This window comes from Amblyomma mixtum, chromosome 5 (genome assembly GCF_055824585.1).
Source record: "Amblyomma mixtum isolate Tamu chromosome 5, ASM5582458v1, whole genome shotgun sequence".
Taxonomy (NCBI): domain Eukaryota; kingdom Metazoa; phylum Arthropoda; class Arachnida; order Ixodida; family Ixodidae; genus Amblyomma; species Amblyomma mixtum.
The window spans coordinates 106,883,302-106,893,727 of record NC_143016.1 but is presented as its reverse complement, the minus strand read 5'-3'; the positions used below and the strand labels follow the sequence as shown (position 1 = coordinate 106,893,727).

The following is a 10,426-nucleotide window of genomic DNA, read 5'->3' as shown; positions in this document are numbered from 1 at the left end:
TCTTCTTGGCCCACACCACTACTCGTATAACCCGTTACACGCACTACAGTAAATACCTGTTCACTTAAAATAGAACCCCCTTTGAGCACGTCCCCACTGAGCCCCGGCGCACGGTACTCAGCCGCTTCGACCGATACCGCACTTTTGCTGCTTCCACTGATGATGATGATGCTGACGATGGTGATGATAAACATGGCGCTTCTGCTTTTTCCTTAAAGAGCTAACTACGCGCGTGCACGCACAAGCGCGAGCAGTCGCCCTCGCTGGCAGACGAAGAAAAAATTTGCGGGCCAGGCTGCCGAGCCCGTGGGCTCACCAAAATTCTGGCTATCGCCTCCTAAATTCAGAGGTCGTGCCTTCGATTGGACGTATACAGAGCGCCCACAGCAGCTCGCCATGAAGTCCAGGTCCCGCACGACTTCGTCGCACTGGAGCACCGGCGTGTCCCGGCCAACATCACCCTCCGTCAGGGCCCCCAAGGCTCCATCCGCCGTTGTGGTCACCACGCCGCTGCCGCCTGCGCAAGTGGCCATTCAAGGCGGCTGGACGTCGTCCGGACTTGCAGTTAACGTGGTAAGGCGTCATAGCCGCTCTGTTCCTTCTTCGCATGAGTCCGAGTTGCTGGTCACCGAGGGCCGTCTATCAGCCAACAATTCGAGAAGCGCAGATTGTCGCTTCCTCGGACTGCCATCGCTGCCAGAGTCCAACATATCCTTGGAAGTTGGTGGTGGAATAAGCGCCCTTGCGAGGAAGAGTGTGGAAAAAGTAAGCGTCACGTCGGTGGGCAGCGCCGGAGGATCCCTGCATTGGGCCAAGTCTCCGTTCATTGAGATCGTGCCTGTTGTGCAGAGTTCGAAGAGTGTCAGTTTGAAGCGTTCTTGCGTCGCCCTGTCGTCGTCGACATCAAGGGTCAAAGCTACCGCGTTCGAAAGTCAGTCCAGGATTACTACCTCTCGGGTTGAAACTCCCTCGAGACACCGCTCCACCAAAAAGTCATTGACCAGCATCACCAACCAACGCGACTTGGAGACGGCCATGGCAGACATCGCACGCAGGCTATTCGACCGGAAATCCCAAGAGACAGGAATATATGCAGAGTATGAAAGAGCTGCAAAAAGCCTCTACGCAACACCAGCCACAAGCCATTCCTCCCTGTTGAGAAGGTCACGACGTTCCTTAGAATTGGCGACTCGGCCCCTCGCCCATGACATGCAAGAGGTCAGTTCTCGGAGCAGCCAGAAAGCATTCGCAGCAACTTCTTCTAGACAACACATAGCAGAGGTGACAATCTCGCCCATCGAAATAACACCGATTGCACAACCGGAAGCATGGCCACCAGCGCGGCCTCATGGATCTCGTCACCTGCTGCGAAGCCCTTATGACAACGTTGCACAAGATCGAGGACTGCTCGCTGAGCACTTTGAGAGGCACGCACTTGCTAGGGCTAGAAGTCCTGGCCTTTGGAGCTCCTCGAAAAACGCCACCACTGTGCTCTCTCGGCCTTCTTCGCCGACACAAATGGCCGCATCTGCAAAAATGTCGAGAACTGCGGTTTCAAAGTCGCAAGAAAGGCTAGGCATGCGCTCCTCCGGGACTCGCAAATCGTCGCAAGGAGCATTCGCGAAGACTGCGCTGTCTAAACCTCCATCCGAAGTTTATTCCCTGCTGACAGATATTCGGGGCTCCAATGACGTTATAGGTTCAAGCAAAAGTGCAAAGGCCCTATTCGTCCGGGAGTTTGGACAAACGGCAGATAAAAAGACTTTCTTTGACGCTCAAGACAGCCCGAAAACTGCAGCCGACGTGTCCCCTCGTGCCTCGGGAAGTTCAATAAGTATTCAAGCCCCGCAAAAGCCTCTCATTCAATATCCGTCTTCAGTCGTGGAGACGCAAGGCGCATTCACTAAAGCCGTTCTATCGAAACCTCCGTCTGAAGTTTCTTCTCTGCTGACGGATAGTCAGGGGTACAGAGACGTTATAGGCTCAAGCAAAAGTGCCAAGACCTCATTAATTCAGGGGTTTGGACCAACTGCAGATCAAAAGACATTCTTTGACGCCCAGGACCACCCGAAAACTGCATCTGACATCTCACTTCGTGCCGCCAAAAGTCCAATTAGTATTCTATCCCCGCAAAAGCCCCTTGTTCAATATCCGTCTTCTGCCGTGGAGGCGCAAGGTGCATTCACAAAGACAGTGCTATCGAAACCTTCGGCTGAAGTTTCTCCTCTGCTGACGGATGTTCAGGGGTACAAAGGCGTTACAAGCTCAAGCAAAAGTGCAAAGTCTCCATTGATCCAGGGCATTGGACCAACCGCAGATCGAAAAACGTTCTTTGACGGTCAGGACAGCATAAAAACTGCATCTGACATCTCACTTCGTGCCTCCAAAAGTCCGATTAGTATTCAATCTCCGCAAAAGCCCCTTGTTCAATATCCGTCTTCAGTCGTGGAGACGCAGAAAGGAGTAAGCATGAGAAAGAGTGTGGATAAAGATTTCCCAAGCTCCACACAGGGCGCAATGTCTGTTCCCGCGACCACTACGGTGCATGCAGGTCTTGGGACAACGAAACAGCCCGGTTTTCCGATTACTCCTCCTGTCTCAAAAAGCCTCGTGACTGAAGCTTCTGCGCTACAGACCCTTGTGGAAGGTGCATCTGCGGGCCTGAAGAAACTCTCAGTCCCTTCTCCTGGCTCACCTCGGGGAACAGCGGTTGAAGTATCGGGAACTTCTCCACGTAAGGTGATGGAAGCCTCGTCACCAAGCGCAGCAGAGGGCTTCCTACAGCCTAAACAGGCTTCCACCGTAGCTCAAAAGGAATCCGCCCAGGTCTCAGAAAGCATTCTGCGAAAAGGTTCGAGTGGAGCTCGTCCCGGCTCCCCTTCCGGCACGACGTCTTTATTCGGCGGCACCACTTCGTTGGGCCACCCTACTGAAGCGTGGTCGCCACGGCCAACTGCTGGGTTTTTAGAGCCAACAAAAAGCCCAAGAAGTCCTCAAGCATCAACTCAATTTGCTGAACCGTGGTCGCCGCGACCAACTTCTGGCTTCTTAGAGCCAACGAAAAGCCCAAGAAGTCCTCAAGCATCAACTCAATTTGCTGAACCGTGGTCGCCGCGACCAACTTCTGGCTTCTTAGAGCCAACGAAAAGCCCCAGAAGTCCTCAAGCACCCGCTCAGGTTTCTATTTTAGAAGCTCCCGCGGAAATCTCCTCCTCGCGCCAGCTTACCGAATCCTGGACTCCGCGGGCGACATCTGGCTTCCTAGATCCCACAAAGAGCCCACGGGGTGTACCTCGTGCGCCATCTCCGTCTTCCAAGAGTATCATTGAGCAAGCACCCAAGTTAATGCAGCCGACAGGCAGCCCCTTAGTGCCTACCAAGAGTTCTGCTTTATCATCTCAAGCAACAGATATTTTACCGAAGCGGGGATCTACTGGGCAGCTTATCAAATCATCATCACAACTGGTGGCTGTGACGAGCGAAAAAGAAACATCTGGTCCTTTCCCGGGGATATCTACCACACCCACTGGTGCAGTCACATCGATTTCGACGTTGAAGACCGTAGCAGACATTCCTGCACCCATCGCTTCTCAGGCGACGTCACTTGTTTCGGCCAAAAATGAGAGTTCCACAGCACTTGCGGCTGCGAAAACCAGCCTCACTAGTGTCGGCCAGTTTGCACGGGGACGTCCGGCCACTGTATTTGCGCCGACTCCGTCGGAAATGCCTATGCTACCCGCAACTGATAGGAGCGCTAGTCAGAGTTCCATTGGGTCCCCTTCACTTGCTCTTAGTGCCCTGGGCCCAGGTTCTCCCGCGAAGAAAAAGAGTGACTTGGTGTCGCCAGGCGAAATAAGGAGGCTTTTGGAAGCCAAGGGAAGCCCCACGGCATTTGCGCCCAAGCAGGGCGCCAGCCTGGTTGATATACCGTCACCGCCACAGCTTCCTGCTGAATCTACTCCGCCATTGCCGGACGAGCTGACGAGTACAGGCGATAAAATGGCAACCGCACCTGACTCTCAAAGGCGCATTATATCTACTTTCAAAACTCTTTCTCCGGAAGTGACGCAAGGTCCGTTTGCAGCAGCCAAAGACTACGAACCAAAAACTGTGCCCGGCGCCCTTGTCCCATTGGAGAAGTCAGCCTCAGAACTGAAGCCGAGCCCCAAAAGGTCCACCAGCCTCGTCCTTTCTGCAGCGGCTGATGACAAGTCGACTGGCAGAGCGCTTCGAGCCGGGAGTGGACCCGGAGAACTGGTGAGCAAGACTTATCCTGCATTGAAATCTAAGCCGCAGTCGTCAGCGCAGGTGATGCCTCCTGTGAGAAATGGGTCAGACAAGCCCGTGAATGCAGCTTCACCCAACAAGTTGCAAGGAAGCACTCTAGAACAATCGAGCAAAGTCGATGTGTTTCCTGTCGAACGCAACTTATTGAGTGGAGCTACGGGAACGCGTGTCGTTTCGGACGAGCAACGGACAGTGATACAAACGTACAAGCGATGTTCAAGCAAAAGCTCCAGGATCGGTTTTCTGGCCACAAACATTCCCTTAAAAAACGCTTCTGACGGAGAAATCATAAAGTTCAAATCAAGAGACATTGAAGCAGAGCAGTGTGGGAATACGGAGGCTGATAAGTCGGGCACATTGGTTACTAAAACAGCAGCTAAACGGTCTGAACTAGAAACAGCAGTCGCCTCGAGGTCATGGCAGACAAAAGGCTCTTTGTCAGGGGTGTTCTCCCACATGTCGTCTGAGAGGATGACGAAGTCTACGCTCGTAACGTCATCCAAGACAAGCACTACATCTACTACCAAAAAGTCGACTTAGTAATAGAGCCACTACAGCGTCAGTATCGTTTCACTTCGGAAGTGATATACGTGACTGCATCAAAATTCTGAACGAAATAAGTGTTTGACGGACCTGTAGCTTTATATTGAAATGAGTGTCTGCGAACTTCACAGCATGGCACCGCGCGTTATGTACAAAAAAAAATTAAAAGGCAAACCACTTGCAATGATGCGAAGAACTGTGTAACTGCTCCCAGGTTTGCCTACGACGAAGCTAAGCGCGTGGTATTAATTTTCTGCCTCAGGACACCAAAGGAAGCCAGTCAGCTCTCAAGGAAATCCGTGCAGACTCCAGCGCCACGAAAATTGCCGGCGAGTCAAGGCGGACGTCTGGTTTGGAGGTGAGGAAGCGGTCGGAAATCATGATGAAGTTATCATCGACGAGCCTAGTGAAGGCCGGTGCCCCAGGCGGGAGCTCAGAACTACTAGCTCTATCGACCAAGTCCTCAGAAGAGCGCGTTAGCAGAGACCTAATCATCGACTCTCGAGAACAGGGAGCCGACGGAGCTGTCGAAGCCATCGAAACAGCGGGAGCTCGGGAAGCAACCGCCAGGCAATCGGCAACAAGTTTAGGGGGCGACCAGAAGGCCACGGGTCTGCAGGAGCGACCCAGCGCTGAACAAATTATCGACGCCAAGGAACGCTGGAGCATCACAGCAGATCAAAGTGCGGACGCGGCGATGGCAGCTAAGGCGTCCGCATCAGATTTAGCGGCCGCGGGCAGACGAGTGTCGTCAGCGGAAGAAGGAAAAAGCAGCAGCTCCTTGACATCGCCTCAGGAAACGAGCCCGACTTCGCCTACAAAGAAAAAAATAAAGAAAGTGCGTAAAGTGAAGCGAGGATCCGCGACCTCCGTTGACGACGAGAGCCGAGCCATCTCGGAGCAGATAGCGCAAGCCCTCTCTGACGCCGACTACGGAGACATGCCGCTTCAGGTGAACATGACCATCGACCTGGTGCCGCCCAAGAGTGCCAGCGCGACGTCCACTTCTCGGGGGGTCCTGTCCCCGGTGCACATCGAGAAGAAGATGATAGTCGAGAGCTGCAAAGACGGCCACGTAGAGGTCAAAGTTCCTCCCGTGTTTATCGACAGCCCCGACGGAAAGCACGTCTCCAACGAGGCCCTCAACGTTTCAGTGTCTGTGGACATCGGAAAGCACGCCAAGGAAGGACACAAGTGCGACGCGGAAAACGAAGCCTCGAAAGCGAGCGGAAGTGGACCGAAACCTTGAAGCGCCTCTTTATTATTTCTGCATACTGCAGAAGAGCTGCAGAGGATGCATACGAGGAGTCTCTTTTGAGTGCCCACAGGATCAGAAAAGCCAGAATAAAGCGAAACTCAGTGACCTGGTTTTCGACTCAACGCATTTGCCGTGAATCGGCTTCACTGCAGTTCCACTACATTTGGTTAACTTTTTAGAAGGTGACACCGCTTGCCTTTTCCTGAAGTTACACATAATCAAATGCCGCTTGTGTTATGCTGACGTACAAACGTTTACAAACGTTTACAGAAACATGTTTAGAAATTACCTGTATTACCGATAACAATGGCAGCTTTTGAAGTATCAGGGACAACACATCACCGGAAACAGCTACCTGGCCAAAACACCGAAGAAAATATATGTCTATCGTTTTACTGCAGTGTGGCCCACATCGGTAACCGTAATACATCAGTTAACACGTTACACTTGCACGAGATAGCGCTTTATTTGACAGGCTAGGGAAGAGCAGGAGACCAAGATCTACGAGCCATATAGTTTCTCACCTTTACTTAGAGGGAAAAGGCGCGTCACCGTCTATGCAAGTTTCAGCACTTCATCCACCGCGGCACTGCCGCGAAGATGAGGCTTGGCTAGTGTTGGGCCGAAAACGTGGATTCTGTCTCTGAATCGGTAGCTGCGCCGCGATGCTCTCCTCTGCGAGCAGTTTAAGTAATTTTAACATGGCATGTTCAACTTCTTTGATGAAATTAACGCAAGTCTAAGGTTGGAGTGCAAATTTTGGTTTCAAACTGTCAGGTTTGCCTCGAGAAGAGTCTTATTTTTAGGGCTGAATACGCGCTTCACGCCAACGTTGCTTCACGCCAAACAACAGCCAAGCCAGATACGAAACCTCGTCTCGTCTTCCCGAAATGCCTTCGCCTCTACGGTGAACTACCGCAGCGCCACTTTTTGTTCTTGGTGATACTCAGAAATTCTTTGCTAGAAGCATTAATATTGCAAGGAGCATTTCAGCTTCGTCTTAAGGGTATGATGCGTTAGCGTTAATGCGTTAATGCCCATATGTTCGGAATTTTTCACTCTCGACTTTGCGTCGATAGATCTCTGACAGTCCTCACCCCATTCTTGTCTCACTGGTGCAGCAGTTAAGCGATGCTCCACTGCGTTGCGATGGCAGGTGAGGGAAGCCACCGGTGGAGCTTGTGCGACCGAGGTTGCTCTTCTCGGGCAACCTATCGCAACCACTCATCAATTGCCGCCTGCCATGGTGGTCAGCTTGTTCACAATCTGGTGGGCAGGTTGTGATGACCTTACTAGGTCACGTGACCTAGGTGGCACACTTAGGTTGCTTCTCCGGGAAATTTTCGCTCACAACGACGACGACGACGATGCCAGATTTTCTGAAGAACGGGAGCCTTAAAGCTGTCGCGTTAAAAACCTGCGCCGCCTTCATCGTACACCCGGTATGCTTTGTGGGCTTCAGCATAGTTATGAGCACGTTCCCGAGGAATGTAACAGCACAGTGACAACACGGCAATGTGACTCTGTAGCAGAACACCGAGATTCTTGTTCTTCGAAGCATAGCCCTTACAAAAACTGTTCATAGTGCGTAGGCGTAGCAGTGCGCGAGATGGACGCCTTCATTCATCATTACTAGAGCACTGCATAGAGAACACAGCCGTGAAAAGAAGCAATAATTACGAAGTCGTGAGGCGTTTGCGGTCGAATAAAGCGAAAACACTTGAAACTTAGTCGCTATCTGAGAACAACACCATCTGTCGGGCTAGTTGGTTGCGATCCATATGTATCAGCAGCGCGAACACCACACAGGAAGAAGAAGGAAAAGAAGGTAAAGAGCGCTGAACTTCCAACTTTTATTTGAGCAAAAATTGAACCCGCACTTTTATACACATACCAGGTAAAATCCCACCAGGGGGTAATCAAGGCGTTCTATCGAATTGGGACCAACACGATGTCCAGGGCATCAAAATGATAACTACTATCACACTATTCAAAGACTTCCATGAAAAGCACGAATGACATGCGGAAAAAACAAGACAATGTAAAAACAGGGCTGAGTGTGCGCGAATGGAAAAATGGAAAAAACAGGGTTGAGGGCGCGAATTTTGCTAAAACCGTGTTCCGTGTTTTTACCGTGTTCTTGCCTTCTCATGGTTTTAGCAAAATTCGCGCCCTCAACCCTGTTTTTTCCATTTTTCCATTCGCGCACACTCAGCCCTGTTTTTACATTGTCTTGTTTTTTCCGCATGTCATTCGTGCTTTTCATGGAAGTCTTTGAATAGTGTGATAGTAGTTATCATTTTGATGCCCTGGACATCGTGTTGGTCCCAATTCGATAGAACGCCTTGATTACCCCCTGGTGGGATTTTACCTGGTATGTGTATAAAAGTGCGGGTTCAATTTTTGCTCAAATAAAAGTTGGAAGTTCAGCGCTCTTTACCTTCTTTTCCTTCTTCTTCCTGTGTGGTGTTCGCGCTGCTGATACATATGGATCTGAGAACAGTGCCGCAAAAAATTTCAGGGCACACTTAAGCTCAACCTTAGGGTTCTCACGCGATAGCGTAATGTGTTAATTCCCGTATACGCAAAGCTGGTCATTCCGTACTTGACGTTCATAGATCCCTGGGAGTCATCTTACTACTCCTGGGGCAGTGGTTAAGCGGTTAAGCGATTCGTCACTGCCCTAGGATGGCAGGTGCTAGATCCGGTGGGCCTTGTGCCACCCAGGTTGCTCTTTGCGAGCGACCAATCATTACTTTAACTGCCACTTACCACGGCGGGCAGTTTGCTCACAATCAGGGGTGCAGGTTACGATGACGCTTCAAGATCATGTGATCTAGGTGAGCCACCTACCTCCCAAATCGCTCCTCTGGTGATTTTTAGCTCACGGTCAAGGCCGCCGACGGCGCCGACGCCTGGTTTTCTGCGACACGAGTTTCTTAACCCTATCGCGTTAATAAAACCAATGACAGGCAACCGGTTGTCCGATCTGACGGAAATTCGTAGCGTTATACTTTCATTCCCTTTTGCATGACACGACACATCCCAAACACTTCTTTACATTCAGGTTTATTTGGTACTTAGTCTCCTTTGTACTTTATCACACTTCACTTCTTTCCATACAAGCTGTTCTATTCCATGTCTGATGTCTAGTATCCATCAGCACTCGGTTCTGAAGGTGGCTCGCACACAACCACGTCAACCAAAGAGATGGCACCAGGCGCGCGCGCGCCGCTCTGCTATTTCCACTCCTCCCTCCAGCTCACTTTCCTCCTCACCCTCCACCTTCAATAATGGCCACACTCTCGGTTCTTCGTGCGGCAGCCACCTCCTTTCTCCTTCAAGCCGAGAGGGGGATTTCCCTCTCTCTACTGTGCTACTTGCCAATCGTGGCAGGTGACTATCGGTGGCTTCAGAGAACATTGGACACCGCGCAGTTTTTTGCCGAGATGGATGTTCTGCTGCCACCGCATCAAAATTGTTTCGATGGCTTTGTTACTGGGCTTTTCTAAAGGCACCGTGAGATTGGTGAGGAAATGAGCCTCAAAATGCGGTGACTAGGTTGCCTCGATGGCCAGCGCCGCTTTCAAGGTGAGGACACCGCTCTCTGCGGAGGCATGCTGTGTCCCACTCACCCGTTCGGCTACAATGAAAGCAATGCGGCGGCGGGCTGTTTCGAACATAAAACTGCCTCTACCGCGTGAAATTTCGCAAATTTGGTGTACTCCCAAGACGGGGGTGGTGCCATAGACTTCTTAAAAAGTGAATCAAAATTAATTACGCAAAACTATATATTCTTTCGCAGCTAATCTGCCGAGAAGCTCGGGGCCTTGTGAACAGTAGTTACAATCTCACAACGGGCGTTGCATACTGAAGTGGAATCCGCTGACCCTGATGCTTTACATTTGATTACTTTTCAAACAAACATTATTACTTATTTCGAGCTACATTTTCATATTCGCCAAAGACTGCCATTCAAGCAGATTCTCGTTCGCCGCGAAGTCAAATGCGAGAAGTTTACGAGGATGAAACATTGAAGTTGCGCATTATAACTCCGCCCCAAGCAAACATTGTTTGGAATTCAAGCATTTCGTCGCTTGCCTTGCCTCGCATACTTTGGAGTTCTGTTGGTTTACAGCCGTCTCACCTGTACTGTGATTCCCAGTTTTTTTTCTCCGCCCACTTCCCGAGCAAAGCGAAATAGCCGCTGCCTTTTTCTAGAGTGCGCAGAACACCAGGGAACACAACAGTCCCTCATAGTTTGATCTCCGACTGCTGCATTACGCTCACAGCACGAGCTCATTCCAAGCAAACAAGAGTGGCTCAATGGACCAACTT

At 50.9% G+C, this 10,426-nt stretch overlaps 1 protein-coding gene across 1 annotated transcript; it reads left to right on the top strand.

The window, feature by feature from the left end:
* The first annotated feature begins 396 nt into the window (after positions 1-396).
* LOC149343284 (uncharacterized) lies at positions 397-6,079 on the top strand. Its single transcript, XM_089546923.1, has 3 exons — positions 397-1,692; positions 3,595-4,401; positions 5,093-6,079. The coding sequence occupies exons 1-3, from the start codon at positions 397-399 to the stop codon at positions 6,077-6,079; spliced, it is 3,090 nt and encodes a 1,029-aa protein (XP_089403049.1).
* Positions 6,080-10,426: the final 4,347 nt, after the last annotated feature.